This window comes from Calidris pugnax, unplaced genomic scaffold (genome assembly GCF_001431845.1).
Source record: "Calidris pugnax isolate Ruff unplaced genomic scaffold, ASM143184v1 scaffold196, whole genome shotgun sequence".
NCBI classification, from domain to species: Eukaryota; Metazoa; Chordata; class Aves; order Charadriiformes; family Scolopacidae; genus Calidris; species Calidris pugnax.
The window spans coordinates 3,646,747-3,666,130 of NW_015091042.1; the positions used below are offsets into that span (position 1 = coordinate 3,646,747).

The following is a 19,384-nucleotide window of genomic DNA, read 5'->3' on the forward strand; positions in this document are numbered from 1 at the left end:
CACAGGGGATGAGTTGGGTTTGAGGAGGTGGGACGCATCTCCAGAGTATCTCTTCAGCCACAAATGCACACTTACCTTGTAAATCAACTGTGCAAAGTGAAGATATTACTGTTGTTCTTGTTGCAGAATAACAAACTCACCAGCAAAACCAAATACGATTGCTCATCTGATTCACTACATGCTTGGCTTCATCATCATTTCAGACAGTTTGAACTAATCTGCTAATTTTACACAGAAGCAAGCTAAGAAGCCCCCACACATCCCACTGCCTGGCTGAGCTGCAGGACAGTGACTTCCACCCTGTGTGTGTTCAAGAGTTGATTGGGGAAGGGGAATAGATATTTCCAGCTGAATTCTGAGAATAAACTATACATGCACTAACTTACTTTAGTGCAACAAATTTCTTTAAGATAAAGAAGTATACACTAACAAAAAGACACAATTCAAAAGGCTGCTACAGTCCAAGTGAATTGGAAGCAGGGGGAAAAAAAAAAAAAAAAAGGGGTTCTTTCATACTTTAGCTCTTAAAATAGAAATTAAGTATGATGCCATGCCTGTAAACCAACTCCAGTCTGTCCCAGTGGCTGCACTTCTCTCTCTAGATAACTGAGATTCAAGGACAACAGGATCAAGCCAAGTCAGGGCGTAGCTGGCCCAATTACTTCTGGAGATAAAGCATTCGTTACTGAACAAATTTACATTTTTATGAAGAATAGCTACACAGAAGTGATCTCTGAGAAACCAAAGGACATCTGACAGTCAGAGAAATCATTGTGGTACTACTAGATGAAGAATGCCAAAAGAAGTCTTCCTTACTAGGTAAGTCAATATAGAAGCTGCTGACATTCCAAGACTGGAACATAAATTATTTTAAGCAGAGGGATTTTGGCACTGAACAGGAATATGTAGAGTATAACTTTATTTGTATTTGACTTAAAAACATCAGGACAGGTTCAGGAGAACACCTTAGTCATAAGGGCACTGAGCCTAAGAATAAGTTTATAACCAAATCAGCGACAATTACCCTAGTGGTAAATTGTCTTGCACCATTCCCTAGAATTGGCATTTCTTTTACATGAAAGCCTAACTATCAGAAAAATAATAGTTAAGTATCTTAACTCGTCTGTAAGTTAAATCAGAGAATTTAGCTTGAAGGGCTAAAAGTGCTCTGAGGTTCAACACTGTTTAATCTGTTCTGCACCGTACAGTTAGTGTGGTCTCAGAAGAAGAGCACACAGTGTATTAGAAAAGTTCCAAAGGTCTGTCCCGAAACAACGTGACACTCTCCTATGGGAGTTTGTCCCTGCTCAAGTATCCAGTGACATTCAAGATGCCAAGGTCAATGGCAAAAGCATGTTCAAACTCATTCATTACAACCAACAGCAGATAAATCATCTCGGGAGCTACTGTAGCGATAACAATGAAAAACCAAAAAAGGTCTCTGCTGCAGCTGATTCATGTAAAACTTCAGTTTTTACTGAATTCTATTTATTTAATTAAAGGAGTCCAACCCTCCATTTAAGAAATGACTATGCTGTGAATGTACCAGTAACTAATATGCAATTAAGTAATATGCAACATACTTAAAATAAAAAGCTCAATCGGGATTTTAGTACGTTTCAAGTACTTTAAATGAAATACCTCACATCAAAAGGTTCAGTTTAATCAGTATCTATTGTGCAAATAAAGCCTGTGTACACAGTACAACTTGTACTGTGCAAAATACAGACCTGTATGTCATTTAACTTGTGCTTAACCCCTCAACGTGCTAGTACTTTTAATACTTCCAGCTTTTTCATACCTTTTTAAATGGTCTAACATTTAATGGGTTAATCATAATTATGCTATCCACAAGTGCTGTGTCATTAGAGAGAGTGCTTTACATAAAACCAGTCTTTTCTATCGATCAAAGGCAACTGCTCTTGCCTTTCTTTGCCTGGAGCTCAAGCAGTTTTAATGTCACAGGTACATTACCATGATGTACAAATCTAAGTTAAATGTCTTTTTCCATCCTCTAAAAGAACAAGGAAATTTCATTTGGCTAGTAATTCAATCACTAAGGCTTTTAGCAAATAATTCTTTTTCCAAAGATACTAGATCTTCATTACCAGAATACATTTTTACTGTTTGAAATCTATGATCTTACTGAGAAATATCCAAATGTTTAACATGGGAAAATCTGACAGCTGTAAATATTAATTCATCTGAAACAAGTACCTCATTTTACACACAGATAAAATACTTGGGGCTTTTGGGAGTACTATGAAATAATGCAAAATAACACTAGTGTAAAAATGAAAACAGACAATTATGTGCAAGAGCTGAAGGTTTAAATCGAAAAGGGGGAAAAAAAAAGGTGGTTTTTTTTATAGCTAAGCATGCAGATGAACACTAAAGGGACCAGATTCTCCACTATCTCTATCCTGAAAGGAAGAAATGTGAAAGTAATCCTAAAAATCTGTATCTTATTTGGAAAGACAACTCTTAATATAAATATTCCACTAGTCATTATGGAGAAGACACTGAATGCAATTATGTAAGGGCTGACAAGTGAAGCATTTTCTAGAGTCTTTCACACCAACTAACTATCTTTAAAAAAAAAAAAGCAGTTAGATAATACAGATTTGAGGAATGGCAAAGATGACATTCACACAGAACAGTTTTCAGGCAGCTCATGGAGAACAGTGAGTGAATGGAGCACGAAGAAAACTAGAGTTCATGCACTGAGCTCTTCACCAAGTGCAGGAATTAAAAAGAGCAGTAATAAGAGACAATTACTTCACATACTTAACAGCTTTAAGAACAAGAGAAATTTCAAACTAAATGCTGAAATGAAAAGAATTATAGTATTGCCTTTTATGCTTACAGATACAAGTGAGCAGGAATGTTCCAGTTGTGCCATGTTTTAGTAAGTATGTATCTCCCATTTAATATATTAACTCTTGATTGAACTAATTAGTCATCAAAGAGAACATACCAAGCTCTGGTAAGTCCCCTCCACTTTCAAAACATGTACACAGTTCAAAAGTAAGTAACTTGGAAAACCTGTTATAAAAGCTACCATAATTGAAGAAAAAAAAAAAACAAAACAAAACAAAGAAAGGAACATTTCAAAACCAGGCATACAAACTCAGAATCTCCCTCCCCCATATGTAGATAATATCCAGGCAATACCTACCGGTCTTTTTACTTTGCATTTTCCAAATATATACACATGTTTATGCACAGTACCCAGTATTTGCTTTCAACTCAATTATAGAGCTTCTGTATTTTAGTACATAGTGTGCAAAAATAAAAAATAATTATTATTTTGCCCAAACACAGAATGCTATCTAAAAATCAGAATAAGTTTGAACTTTAAGCTTCATTGGTTTGGGTGTGTCTTCAACGAAAGAGCAAAATAACTGAGTATGCTGTTATTGCAATGTTTGATTGAGCTTCCTATGGCTATTTCTCCTGCAAGACAAAAGAATGATCCATTGAATGATGGATCACATTTTTCCCCCAGGACCAAGAGTTTTTAGGCTACAAAATCCCATTAGCCAAAACAAGCAAAATTTCAATATAACTGGCAGGGCACTGGTGGTTCTTAGCTACAATCCACACCACAGCCCAACTGTGTTACTGGGAATTTGCAAAGGTGGGCATGGCCATGACATCACCGGAGACAAATTATAATAACGAGTCAACACAGAACCTGGGGGAAAAAAAATTATCTTCCTTTTTGTTTCTGCCAGATCTAAGCAAACATTTCCCTGATACACAAACCTACTGCAGGCAAGCAGTAGCTGTTTGTGTAACCACTGTCATACATAAAACATCAACTAGGATGAACACTGAGACATTTAAATTGCATGTGTGTCAACTGCAGTTAAGAAATTAATGAAAAAAAGAATTAAATCTTTTTTGGAACAATTAGGTTGTCAGACAAGTTGTGGAGTTTCCAGCAGACAATACTGAAGAGCAGAAATTATTTATGAAAACACAAAATTTTTGCTTCAGGTCTTTAATAGTAAGGTATGTATGTACATAGAAAAGCAAATACATAGAACACGCATGTATATCACCATAAAAGAGCTTACAGTTCTTTGTGCTTCTCCTCTGCCAAAATTTGGTCGTTTGGCTTCAGCCCATACCTTGGAAAAAAAAAAAAAACAAACAAAAAAAAGTGGTTACTCTTTTAAGAATATAGCCATAAAATGTATTTTTTTAGTTGGCAAATTATTAAACCATGTAGTATTTGTTGATTCAGGTACCTCAAGTATTTCAAAGACAGCAGCAAAGTTTTCTAAAAAATTTATTCCATGTTCATTAAAGTAAACTTAACATCACACAAAACTTTTGTTTTATATCACAGCTTCAAATTACATCAGATAGTTTGGCTTGCTATATATATCCAAAATCATTGCACTTCATACCATAAACTGTACATAAATAAACATCTTATAATTAGGATCTGCAAAACATGACAGTGAGGAACACAGACAATGTGAACACTGAAACTGGCTGCAGTGTTTGAGTATGGGGTATTTGGGAAAATTTCTGCAGTCCATACAGGCAACCTCTGATGCATATAAGAGCTTGAGAGAAAGCAGCTTAACCTAATAGGCAATTGAACAGCACAGGTTGCCCACACTGTCTGAATCAGAGGGGAAAAGGAACCCAGTCTCCCCTGGCTACTATTAGCCACGCTGCAGCCTGCACTGTCACTCACTGCCAGAAACCTTTAAGAAGTGACCTCTCTTTTGTTCCGCTGCAGAGCGAGATCTTTTGCCATCTCAAAATATTCCACTAATCTAACTGCTGTGGTTTGCTAAGGGGTTTGAGTTTTGAGGGTTTTTGACTGGTCTGTAAGACAGTCATACATAATGTAAGCAGCGAAATGTCAAATGTCCATTTGCTAGTCCTGCAAACAGCAGACTTGTGCTCACGCTGCAGAAGGCAGAGGGTTCCCACTGTCCCTTTGCCCTCTGGTTTGTTCCTTGCTCCAGTCAACTGCAGAACCATAAATTACTCCTCCTGAGGAAAGAGTTTGGTCACCAACCAACTACAAGCAAGCTATCTTGCAAATTGATTTTTATTTCCAACAGATAAAGAAGTCTGCTCTCTTTTCCTTATAGCATTTTCTGATGATATTTCTGTGAAACTTGTTTTTTCCAGCATCCATTTAAAATGCAAGCATCGACCCCAGACACATTCCCAAGCTCGCTAGTGCCGCATTCAAACATACAAGACACCGACGGACTGACCCATTTTTCTTGTTTACATATGCAGAGACTGCCTTGGGTTATTTGCCATAGTATCACGCTGACTTGCGCCCATTTACCCACTTGGCTGCTAAGTCCTTAGTGGAATTACTTCTAATCACGATACAGTGGGGTCCGTCCACATTCTCCTCCAAACTGCAGGGCTTGCATTTGACTCTTAGAGAGAGCAGGCTACACTGTAACACACTGTTCAATAACAGATCTAGGTCACTTGGTTTAATTGACGAGTCTTCTTTATAGTTTACCATCCTATCGGTCTTAAGGCCACAAATTTTAACTGGTTTTTTGCAGTAAACAGTATCAGGCTCTTTTTCTTTAATGAAACAGGGTCTAGCCCAATACCAGTCTCTCCATAATGCTTCTACATCTCCTCAGTATCTCCATTTGTCATGTCTTAACAAGCATTTTATTGATAGCAAATATTTATATATCAGAGAAAAAGCAAAGAGCTACCAGAAAATTCTAAAACAAACATCTTTCAGAAGTCAAAGGACACCAACTCTTCTTATGCAATTTGCAATCTCACTTAAAATGAAACCGGGTCATTTGTTAAAAGGATCTGCCTATCAGACAGATATACTCTTGGCTAACGTGCAATCCATTCTGTAAATGGAGATAATTCTACCCATTAAAAAAACCCAAAACCATACAAAGTCACAACCATTCTTCACTAAAAGTAACACTGCACACTTTTCTCCTCTGAGCAGAAACCAGATTTCTTCAGCTAGAACTGAATGCAACTTTATCTGCCGAGGATATAGAAATAGTATCTTCAGCTTTTTGAAGCTTCCAGATTCCTTGCTCCTTCACCTTTTTTTAAACCATAATTTAACCCCTGCAGTTATTTAGAAGAAAAAAAACATATAAAACCCTTCAACTACCGACTCAGACTATTAAGTCAGAAGCCATGTAACATACAGGCAATGCTGTTGGACAGATGTGAGATTTGGGGCCCAGGGAAGTTACTGACATAGCACAGAGGGGTATGGGGGGACACAGCTGCTGCCCCGAAGATTGGCAGAATGATTCCTTTAGTGAACCTTAGTTCACCCCATCTTTTTCACCACCACCCTTTTCTTTCACCATGAAAATGGTGTATTTCAAATAGTCTTTCCTGACCCCTAAAAATATTGCCTTGATAGCAACTTCTCAAAGAAAACTTCCCACCAAGGGACACGCTTGTAGAGTTCAAACTTTTATTGGTGCTTTACACATTAAGACAGGATGCATATTGTATTTCATACACAGCTGCTGAAGTATTCAATAAATTTAAATGGGCCACTAGCACAGTGAACAGCTTACATAATATTTCCCACCATGTGTTTCGTAGGCAAGATTGATAAGCACCAGTTGGCTCTTCCTAACTGATGAAGGTTAGATTTCGGAGATTTTCTGTAAAAAACATTTTAGAAGCCAAGGATACTAAATGCAAGATTAAAGCTAAAGACATGCAGTAGAAAAATTTTAAATAAATTATAAGATTTAAAACCATCTAAGCAGCCAGAACAGCATACTGTACATATATTATACATTTACATGCCTGGTACTAAACTAGTAAGTAGAAGAGAAGTGAATATGCTATGGAAGTGGGCAAAGGAACTGGAGGGACCACAACTTCACTTTTGTTCTGTTTTACACCCTGTGCAATTCAAAGTTCAACACATCCCAGCACATTAAACAATGATTAGGCTTTTCAACTATCCAGTACCAAACGGTGATATAGTTTCAAAGTGTTGATAGTCTCGTCATCACTGCTCAAGGTCCTATTTATGTCAAAAAAGGGGCCTAGGAATAAAAACATGCAAGAGTCTACAGCAAGACCGGAGCTAAGTACATTTAAATAATGATACGTTTAAACACTTGGCTATGTCCTTCACAGGCATTTAACCTACTGGAAGAGTAGCCCGTGTTTCAGCCACCCCCTTCAGCGTGGCAGCTGCACACAGCTGTGAAGAAGGACAGATGAAGAGCCCCAACTGCAGCAGTCACCAGTTTCCACCCAAGGCGCAGCTGCTGGCCTGCATCCCCCTCTCCAGCATCACAACATCAAGCCCATGGCTTCAGCCTGACAGGCTGAGTGTCCCTGGGGTGAAACGCCCACTTTTGGAAGCTTTCTCCCCAAACTCAGTTCCTCCTGGAATTTCTTAAGCCACATTCTTGGTCTAACCTCTAGATGTCATCGTATCATAGTCACTCCAACATCCCATGTTCTGATCAAAGCCCAAGAGACCTGGCTGGAGACGGGAGCTAACAGGGATCATCACTATCACCCATTCTCTAATCGCAGTTTAAATTAGAAGTTTCACACTCCTTTGCATTAAAAAAAATAATAAATTATCTCAACACTGAAAAGAGTAAACAGTTTTCTTTCCAAACTGGTAACAAAAAGGCATATTTAGGCATTTAACTTACAAGGACAAATGAGCAACCTTAGAAACAAAGCCCCAGTTCCAGTTCACTCTCTGGAAAAACATCTCTGTCCTTTCATTACAGTGATATATCTACGACCACTAAATTAGCCTGCTGAGCAAGATGACTTGAATGCCTCCCATTACTGCCTAACTCTATAACTTCAGAACATCAACAACTGGAGATTTTCAATGAGAAAATCTTGAAATAATAAAATTGTAAATATCAAGGATGTTTTCAACTTCCCAAGACAAAACTTTCCTGAACCTCTCAATCTTTTTTTCCTCATTTGTTTAGTGTAACCAATAACTGTACCAGAGCTCAGAAATTAATTTCATGTCCTTGTCTTCCTTCCTAATTGATATGTTTCCAGAAGCAAATTTTATGTACATGCGGATACATACATAATATCAAACTTAGCCCCCTAAAGCATTAGTTATAAATTCACAACTACATTCATCTTAAGTGTTTTCACTTCCCACAAGCCTGAAAATAAAGTAGCACAGACCCAGACTCCAGTATTAATGCAGACATTCCAAGGACAGGTATTAGACAGAGCCAGAATGGTGTTAGGGAAATTTGGCTGTACATACAGCTAAATATACTCTGTCAAAAAAAAAAAAAAAAAAAGCCAAGGCCATTTGGAAGAGTTTTACTGTGTAGCGGCTAGAGGTACAACTCTGTTCTATTTGGTTATGGTGCTATTAAAAAAAAAAAAATAAATCAAAGTGGCATACTGTCCACTTGCATGTATATGACCTCCCTAGCATTCACCTACACCTTTATCACCTCAGTTTCAGTTTTTGCAGAAATGTAACATTTTTATTAAATGTCTTCATTTCTTAAGCATACTAGAACCTGTAAGTTCAGCTCTGACTTGAGCATTGCATTTTAAAGATCCTTCTGAAACAGCAATCCTACCACTCAATGCTTTTTTACTTCCCAGCTTCTAATATGAGAGAATATGAAAATTAATGTGCTTGGACTGCAGTCAGGTTTTTTTTACAATAATGCTCTTAATGCAACAACCAGCCGTAAGGCACAGCTCCCTCAGGCAGCATCCAATTTTACAAAGCCTTAACCAAATTAAAGAGAAAACACAGCCTACGCTAAGTATGTACTGGTGAAAAACTTCAAATGAATATCAAGTTCAGATCTGTTCTGCGAACCAGAGTTTCCTGAAAAGCTGGTAAAACTCACCTGGCCCAAAGTAAAAATAAAATAAAAACTGGTGATGAGCAAACAGGTTTCAAGAACGGCAATAGATCTTCATAGCTTCAAAATTAATTCTCCTTTCAAAATTTCTGATTTGAATCCACCAACCTAAGCAAAAACCTACATAGAAACAATAGCTAAAAACTGCACAGATATCAAACTAAAAATCTGCAAAATCTGTGCATGGTTATACACTGCTGCTTGGGCCAGAAGAGCCGAGAGAAAATCTCCATCACACAGACTACCCAGAAACAAAGAGGTAGAGGAAACTCTGTGTGTGTGTGTATAAATATATGCATTAAATATATATCTCAGAGTAATACTTTCAAGAATACTTGTGAAGGAACAAGACACAAGAGATAAATTCTTTTTGTATTAATCATGAAGGTGAGTAGTCAGCATTTATAAAAAATTAAAAAGATAAAAAAGATTAAAACAATTTTCAGTAATACAAAGTTGCCAAAGTAAAGCATCCTAGAAAGCTCCAAACATATATCCGCACAGACAATCCTCTGCCTTGTTTGATGTACAAATAACTAGGAACTTTCTACCACAGTGCTCAGCTCTCACTAACCTTGCTCCCCTTTAAATGCACTTGGGCTTTGCTATTCCATTAGTTTATTGTACTTGACATGCTGGGCTGCAGTTACTGTTTTAAGTATTTCCCAGATTGATTAAAAATTGAACGTATGAGAGGGTAGATTTTCAATATGTTCTTTGAACTTTGCAGAAAAGTCATCCAAAAAAAGGAACAGAGTCTCTCTGCTCTGTCAGAGACCTAGAGCAAGTGGGTGGTGTTAAATGGACAAGACAAGCAGAATTTCTGCTATAGTAGGCTACGCTTCATCAATAAAAGACAAGACCTTTTAAGACAGAGCTCTGCACTTCATAGATTTTCAACAAAGCCATTAAGAAACCTCAAGGATTTCAGTACAGTCTTCTGGTACTTCAGATTAATCTGAAGAAATTTCCATATGAATGATTCAGCAATTATGTTGCTTCAACTTTCAAGTGATGTTAAGGCTACTTTCACCGTTCTAAAAAGAAAAAAGAAATGCAGTTCCTTTTCTATTGTTTTTTCTTAATTATTAGTCTTGTAAAAACTAGGACAACCAGCCTGTGGGACACTGATGTTCACATGTCCTTTTTCAGAGGGTATTGACTGCTTTCTACCAAACACAGCTAACACATCCCACAAGATCTTCCAGGTCAGAAGCATGGCCATGTGAGAACCTGCTGCAGCCAGGCATCTTCACAAGCAGCATTTACAGACCAACGCACACGACAAGCCCAACACAAGCTCCCAAAATATTTCTCACACACCAGATTTATGGGGAATGGGTATAGAAGGTCACCCTGTTTCTCAGCTTCCATCTGCAATTTATCAGAGAGAACAAGCAATGCTGCCACAACTGCTAACTCCATTTCTTCTATCTTGGTCTATGTGGAGATCAAAAGGCAGTAAGTGAACTGATTTTGCTACAGTAGTAAAATACTACTTAAAGCAAGGCAGTATTTTTGCATTTTTGACAAGGCTACAGTTGCTCAGAAATTTCAGTCAGATCTAATGCAGCCTTACTCTTCTGACGAGCCTAATAATCTTTTTCGTGTACACAAATATGCGGGTAAGTACCATGACTTGGATCACTACTTTAAGCTTGTCTAAGCCAGATTCTAGGAGCTGCATATTTTCTAAATCAAAGATGAAAACAAAAAACCACAACCCAGACCACACCTTATGTATAAATTCAGCAGCTGAATTCATCATGGACCACATGCAACCGGCTAACCCAAAATTAAAGTTTTGTGTAACTGACACACAGATACGCCCTAGTCCAAATATTTGTTTTAAGGCATCTTTTTTTCCCCCATTAAAAAAACCAAACAGTAAAGGGCTTTGATTCATATCCTGTAAGTCTCAGTCTCTTGCCGGACTTGCACTGGTTTTATTCCACCAGTTTAATACATTTACTTTTTCATTTTTTCCATTAATTCCTCTGTTGCTCTGCTACAGTCTCCCAGTTTCACCATCTGAAGGGCACCGTGCTCCCCAGTCCCTCAACATTGCTCTCCCTTATTCCATCATAACAAGGCAGTTGGTCCCACCTACCTTTTCACATTCTTTCTTGGCCTCAAATTGACAGCAAAACAGGGACCCCTTCTAAATTGATTTCTGGTTTTAATGCCAGCTGATCATTTGCTGTTACTCTAGGATGCCCTTGTACAGATTAGACAATTTTAGAAAAATTCTTTACTGAGTAGACACTGCTTTGCTGCCAAATACAAAATGCAAGTCCAGAATCTCTTCCCTGAAAAAATGGAAGATTGTAGAGAGATTGTATGATAGCAATAAAATCTAAAAAAAACCCGCTTCCAGAAAAACCTAGGTTTTGCAACTTATACCCACAAAAGAAGAAAGACTTCTCCGACAATCCTCTAGGAAAGTATTAGGGCTGTAAGAGAATGTACATCTCAGATGGACTTCAACATGGATCAGTGTTAGACCCAACACTATGCCACACATTCAGGAGTGATCTGGAGCTAAGTACAGTAGCCACTGATGGAATCCATAGATGACAGCAGACTGGCTCGGGTATGTAGTGACAAAAGAACATTCCAGCAGACAGTACGATGAACCCATTCAAACACAGTAACCTCAAAATACAGACAGATGCAGAGCCAAGTAAATAAACAAAAAGAATAAAAATATGGGCAGGGTAAAGGCATCCCACAGAGTAGTCACTTGGAGAGGGGGGAAACCGAGTGTCGTCATCTGGAAATAACTCAGCCTGTCAAACACTGAAGACATCAATGAACTACTTTTAATAGAAACAAGAAAAAGCAAACAAACAAAACAAAAAAAGAGAAGAAAAAAAAAACAAACAAGTGAACAGTCAGCCTCCTTAATTATTCTGTCCCCTTCCATTTTTGAACAGAAAAACAGATAGCTAAAACATTTAGCCTGGGAAGAAAAAAGGTCGGATGAAGTTGACAAGCAACTGACATACTGGAGAAGTCATGGCAATCCAGGGAATGGACGACTGTCTTGGAGAACCCATGGAGTTATTTCAGGTGTTTTCATTTTTAGCCAGTTATTAGTATACAGTTCCTGTGTACTAGTACAACTGGTGTCATACTTGGCTGCATCACATCGTATACAAACCTCTGTTTTTCAGAAAAAAACCCACGGAATTTCTAAATAACAGGTGCCAAAAATATTAGAAGATTTCTTTTAATCACAATACTTATTATAGAAATGAATGATGGATTTAAATTTAAACACAGAATTAGCTCTAAATTACACTCTTGAAATACAGTGATTGATGTCAGAAGTTAGAAGCATTTTGTTTCCCCAATTTCTTGCATGGGTATGATCACTAATTTAAATATAAATATTACTCAGCATAATTTTTCTGGCATTTTTTCTTTGTTTTTTTTTTTTTTTTTTTCCCCCTTGATCAACATTTTCCTAAATAGTTATTTTTAAATTATTCAGTGTAATAAGACAGACTCCCGACTGACAATATGGTTGGAAATCAGGACTTTAATCAGCTATTAATATTGTAAGACAGATTTAAAGCGCTTTTGAAATGGAAGTCAAAACAATAATAGGTTTAAATGATTAAAAGGGATTAAGAAAGCCAGGAAAGTTCAAAGCCTGTTAATCACCAGAGTGTGGAAAACTATGATCATTTAATAGGGTCAGCCCTATCACTCTGAACTTAAGCATATAGTAGTGGCCTTGTCAAAACAGTTTTCTTAACTATAAAGTAGTGAGCTAAAAATTTAAGAAATCTAAATACTTCCTGTATACAGCTAAAGAGAAATGGTTTTTCAGTAACAATTTTTTTAATGGCTGACTGCAAGCACCTTTTAAAAAGCTGCATACACTCTCTATGTTTTTTGGAAATTGGAAAGCTCTGAATTCTATCCTCATTACACTGGTAGAAATATACTTGGTTGACCTTTAGTAACTTCCTGAAGGAATAAAATATTAATTCAATTTGTGCAGAACTATAGGCAGCTCTGCTTATAGACTCAACTCTTTAACATGTTATTTTAGTATTATTCCTTTGAGCCTTCAAGATTTAAACCATTTCTTTAGTTATACCAGTTATTTCTGCTCTGAACTCATAATCTAACTTTTATATATCTGTTTTCTTCAACCAGAGATAAACAGCCTTTTGTAGTCAAATTCATTTTGATTACAAATGCAAATCAGATTTCACAATCTTGCAATAAAGTTTCATTTGCATAACAACTTACCAAAACCAACCCAAAGTAACGTGCATAACCTGAGCAGTAATAAACTGAAGGGTACCTGTTCTCTTCCTGATTATCCAAGATTACTTTAAATTTTATTGTTCAGACTAACTTGTTCCAGCTCTGTAACAGAACTTGACACACTAGCACTGAAAATCCCCAAATACCTCCCTGCTGCTGCTTAAGGAGCTCTGCTTTGAGAAGGAAATCGTAACAAAATATCCTTGAAGGCAGGCAGAGTAATGCCGTTGTTGACATGACCCTGAGATTCTCCTGCCCAGATTCATAGATTATTTTAACGATTTCTTCTAAATAGAGACTCTCAGTGTGTCACATAGGAATAGCACTGCCAGCTACTCAGCTGAGCTTCTTTAGGCTTGAAAACAAATCTTTTATCATTTCTTCTAAAGAGAAGGCAGACTTGTAAAGCAATGTGCTTTTTAGGTGTCAGGATGAAGTTCAATAGGTTCTACTTCTACAACAAAATACAGGTTAATACTGTGGGCAAACCAAAAAAGGCAGTAACACTACACCATTGCAAACATAAACCAGCAGCATTAGGCTCCATCAACCTGCAACACAGTTCAGAACTGAATTACAACTTTGTCCCCATATTAGATCTGTTCTGTGTCTAAAAGAAAAAAAAAAAAGTAAAATAAAATGTCTAAACCTCTAACAGAAAAAAAGAAAATAAAATGTCTAAAATACAATTATTTTAGCATCTCTACTACCTAGAAAGAAATGCCAAAATACAATTATTCTAGCATCTCTACTACCTAGAAAGAAATGCCACATCAATAAAAATCAATTAAGACCCAGCAAAAGACAATTATTCTCCAGTGAAGGACTCATAAACCACAAAGTCAGCCCAGAATATTACTCTCAAGCAATAAAATCCTCCCAAAGGAGGATACTGGAAGTACTGAGGCTATATTGAATCTTGATTGATGCCAAATACTTTATTGTCTTAAAAATTCTAAGAATTGACCTTTTCGTCATTCACAGGGACACAGAGAAAAGACTGGTGTATTCTATTTAATGCACAATGCACTGCTCCATTTAAAAACCATAAGGAAAATAACAGGGAATCTTACATACCAGTTAAAACTACTTCTTATTTATTTCAAAAAATATAGTTTAAGATGCATTCCCTTTTCCATTACACAGCTTTATGGATGTATTTCTGTTTGTGATAGGCTAGGCAGAAGTATAAATTCCAGACTATTATTGCAAGCTAAATGAATCTTCTTGCTGCCCAAAAATTCGATCTCTTGCATCATCCCTCTCCGCATCTGAGCACTTGTTCCAGGACAATTCAGCTTACAGAAACTTCAACAGAGAATTGTCAGGGAGTTTACATGCCTTAATTTTCCTTCTCTAAAAATGACTTTTAACACTGACTAGAGCAAGCAGCAAGCTACGGACAAGTGCTGCAAATACTGTGAAATTCCAGCCATGCTGAAAGAACTTATCCAAGCCATTGAAGGCATTAGCTTTACTGGGAAAAAAACCCCAGCAGATGGAAAGTGTCAGAGAAGGTTTCTTTACTGCATTGAAAATTTTAATTTCATCCTAAAGAATGAAGGAGCAATACCAAGATGGTGATTCAGGGAATAGCTCTTAAGAGCTAAACTCCTTGCTCTGCTACCGTAAAGGATGAGACATATGAACAGCAATTACAGCTTCTGGGAAGAGCTGATCCTCCCTTTGCCTCTGGCCATGGCTGATGTTTTGTGTCTTAACCCTTCACCCACGGTAAGAGAATAGCTCTTAAGAGCTAAACTCCTTGCTCTGCTACCGTAAAGGATGAGACATATGAACAGCAATTACAGCTTCTGGGAAGAGCTGTTCCTCCCTTTGCCTCTGGCCATGGCTGATGTTTTGTGTCTTAACCCTTCACCCACAGTGGGAGCTGCAGCATCAAGCCCAGACTTCCAAGGATCTGGCAGAGGAAAAAGGGACTGAGGCATTTGGACAGTTCCTGCCAGTTACAGCCCAAAAGAGCTTCCCACTTGGGCTGAATAACAGTTTTGTCTCAGGGCTGGCTGTAGAAAAAGGTGGTTTTGAGCAGTCCTAATTTTGTGAGTCAGCAAAAATTTGAAATTCAAAATACCCTCCCTATTTTGTAAAGTTGCCAATATTCTTTTAATACCTTATAATCCCAATTTTCATATTAAATTTGAAATTCCCTGAAAACAAGTCAGCTACACCTCTGATGTTCTTAGCTAAAGCAGGAGTTTGTTGTTGGTGCTTTCAAAACAATAAAAAGCTAGCAATTACTAAAACAACTTACTCATCTTAATTACTTTGGTATTTGAATGGTGGAGTCTGTTGATACAACGCTACAGTTTGCCCTAGCTCATATATGTTAGCCACGTCCCTAGAACGAAAGGGTCTAAAGAAAAAAGTCAGGGATTTTGCACGGGCTAAATTTTGCAAAGGTGGCTTTTTTTTTCCTCTTTAAGTAGAGAAGACAGCTAACTCCCAACCCACAATCCCCTGAAATGCGATTTCCAACGACTCCAAGCATATGGAATTGCAATCTAGACGAAAAATACTACAGACCATGACATTGAAACCATATCTAATCAAGATGCACATCCAAACACTTTGCCTAATGTAGACCAAATAACCAGCTGCATTTGGTTTAGTACTTCAGCTGTTGGTTAGTACTGCTGCAGGTAACATCACCCAACACAACCCGATTCAAAACCAAAACAGCTTCAATGACATACACTGCAACACACTCTTGCAAAAAATGAAGTTCTCGCAAACAGATTTGAGGGAAGGTCTTTGATGTGTTTTCCACACAGCAACTCTACAAAAACATTCCCGAGAGAGACATGAGATTCTGGAACACTTTGCCTCTTCTACTGGAAGGTCAGGGAAATATAAATGTTAGAAATTAAAAGACTTATCTTGTACCTACAGTTCTTGTCTAGAAAAAGGACAGATAAGGCCTGCCAGCTTGAAGCCATGTAAGAGGCACTGGGATTGAAACATCTGCATTCCATGTACCATTTTTGCTTTTCTTTTAAGTTACTATCCATAGTAGAGACTGCGTGCCAGCTTGACTTGGGAGGGTCAGGCACTGAATTAGCTCCTAGTTTCACTTCTCATGAAGGAGGATGACTGTACACTTCCTGGCAACAGGGATAGCACAATTTTACAGCAATCTTTAGTGCTTCTCTTCCTACCAGTGGGAACTCCTGTTGCCTAAAAAGAATAAGAACCCGCCCCACCACTAAATAAGTAGCCGAAATAATGCAAGGATTGTAAAAACGCCCATGGTAATACTTGTATTTCTATAACTTCTTGCTACTGTTCACTTGTTACAGCTTGTTGCGTTAGGCAGTCCTACGCTCCCTTTTATGCTTTGTCATGTGTGTTTCAGATTCCCGCACTGAAACTTCATCACTTTTGCTCTTACTTCACAAGGGAAAAAAAATTAAAAAAAAATAAAAATCACTGGAGCAAGCTGGAAAAACAATCACCCAAAAATTTTCAGCCTTAGCTCCCCAGTCTTTATCTGATAATAAGACAGACAAACCCACAAGTTAAAGCAGAAGTACAAAATGAAGGTAATTTATATGTTAAAATTAATTCATGCAGCTTGCAGAGACACGGAGCTTGTCTGAGTTGTCCTAGAAGATACAGCATTGTTTTATAGGATTTGGCACGTGTTCAAAATAATAATCTAATGGCATAGCAGGACAAACAGCACAAACATCTACACAGTGACTGATGAGCTCATCATTGAATCTCATGACAATAACTTAAAAAAACACCAACAAACAGCCACACACACTTTCACCGAAATATTCTATTATCCTATTAAAGGGGGGAAATCAAGAGTTTGTGAAATAAAAGATCTTTCCTCCCAGCTCTGCATTCAATCTAAATTTATTAGGGAACTGCAGGCTTCTTGACATCCTGAAGTCTACAACACAGACCTCCAGTAACTTGGAGAACTGATGGTTCCGCCCTGACAAAAATAAAGTAAAACAGCACACAACCAGCTGCTTTACCCTTCTCCAGCCCTTGACTAAGGAAAAACAAGAACACCGGTAATTAAGAGGAAGACAGGCTGCCTCCGCCCTGTCCCTGTGGCTACAGCAGAGACCACAGGTCCGACGCTGCAGAAGGGAAGAGGACAAGAAGAGGCAAAGCACGGAGCAGGCCTGGACATGGTTTTGGGAGGCAGAGCACAAGCACAGCATCGGGGATCAACAGCAGAGAAGCACCCCATGGCTTAGGTTCCAGTTAACAGTAACACTGGTGTGGTATTTGCACGTTGTTCAGGAATAGCCTGACAAAATAGCAAGGTACTGAAAATAAATTCGTATTTCATTTCAAGGGAAAGACAGAGCCTCTCTCATCTTGATACACACAACTTGGGAAGAAAAGCTATTGAGATTGCAAATTTCCTGACCTGAATGAAGCAAAAACAATTACATAGTAATAAGCATTATAATTTACTTAAATATCTAATTTTTTTAAAACTTCATAATTTTTTAAGAACTGAAGTTTCTAAAAAGCTCAAGGTATTCCAACCTTCAAAAATGTTATTATTAAAACGTTGTCTTTTCTGAGAGGTGACAATTCAATTTCACCTACAGTAAAAAAAAAACAAACTGAGAACTTGACAAGTAATTGTTAATTTTTGACTGGATTTTTCTATTCTTCTATTCACGAGTGATCAAACTGTTTCACTATATTACTATAGTAACTAAAAAAAAAACCTCTAGCCTTTCCTATGTGGTTGGAAATTTTGGGTTGGAGAAGCAGGACGGGAATGGAAAACAATATAAGATCTCATCTTATTATCCTGTAATTAAAAATAACGCCTGCAACCATACCCAGAACATCAATCATAATTTTTATCTGCTGTATCCTAAATGAAAATTCATCTCATAGTTGTGCAATCAGGAAACTCTAAGATGAAAAGTTTTTCAGTACAAACAGCAAGTACAACTTCCGAAGAGCAAGTTTTACCATCTGGTTTTGGATCAATTCCAGTGCTCTACTGAGAAACCCAGCTTTTTCCATCAAAGGCATCTTCAGCAAGGGTCTTTTCACTTATGTCACTGCCTAGTTAATAACAGAGACACTCAATTCATAGAGCTTTTTCACTTAAAGTTCCATGTTTGCATGGAGGATGCAAATGGGACCCAGTATTTCATCATTTGCCTCGTAACACAAGTCCCAAAGTTTTGCTAAACAAATTTTCACTTGGGAGTGAAGGGAAAATACTGATAAGCTCTGCGTGTGTGTGTGTGTCTGTCATGCATCTCGAAGGTTAGTCTAAAGCAAAAAATTAATCCAAGAACTATACATGTTCTATTGACATATATACTAAATTATTATGTTTTCTGAATAAATGGAAATCTAAAAACATGAAGTTATGATTTGCAGTTTATTAGTAAGCACGTATTTAAGAAAGTGAAAACATACAATAAACAGAAGAGATAACAAGGAGTGAAATATTTCCTATTCATGAACCTGTTACATCCTATTTTACAAGTAAATTAGTACTTACAAGCCCTTCTATAATCATTGCTTACGGTCAGTATACCCTGAAAACATCACAGCTCCTCATGAAGAACTTTGTCCTTGCATAGGGTAGATTTTTCATAAAGCCTTTTCCAAATTGAGCTTAACTAAAAGCTTTCACTCATTTAAACTACACATTTAACTAAATGCACTTGGCTTGTAGGCTTGTAGGAAGCTCTAAGTACATTTTCAGGAATGCTACCAAATTGACAGACACATTAGTACTGAGAGGATCTTTTCAATACAGCCATCATTACTCTAAGGTTCTGCAAGCAAACACCTAATTTTTTATTTTTTTTTTTTTATAATTTACTAGCAGTCAGATGATGCAATTTGGCTCAAGAGTTTCAACAATGTTCTATGGTCAGACCCTGAGATAAGCTAAATTGACTTCTACAGCTACAATTCAAGACACAAGATAATAATAAAGAACCCTCAGCTGTTCAGCTTCTCTGCCAAATGGGCTAGGGCAACAGCTACTTTAGTAGCCATCTTTCACAAGGATTATTGAAACAAAGGCACATTGTATGGCAAACTATCTTCAAAAAAAAAAAAAGGGTAAATTTTCAGGGACAAGTTTTAAAGTTATTACTATGTACTCTGCAAACATTCAGTGCTGTACAGGCAGATAACACAATCCCCAACTCAAAGCAATACAAAAAGCCATTAAGCTGTCC

General features: G+C 37.4%; 1 protein-coding gene across 1 annotated transcript in view; it reads right to left on the reverse strand.

Annotated features, from left to right (window-relative positions):
• Positions 1-19,384, reverse strand: part of ADK (adenosine kinase) — a 296,855-nt gene that overhangs the window by 265,577 nt on the left and 11,894 nt on the right. The window contains exon 3 of the mRNA XM_014956157.1: positions 4,083-4,136. Within this exon, the coding sequence (XP_014811643.1) occupies positions 4,083-4,136 (54 nt within the window). The remainder of the gene's footprint in view (positions 1-4,082; positions 4,137-19,384) is intronic.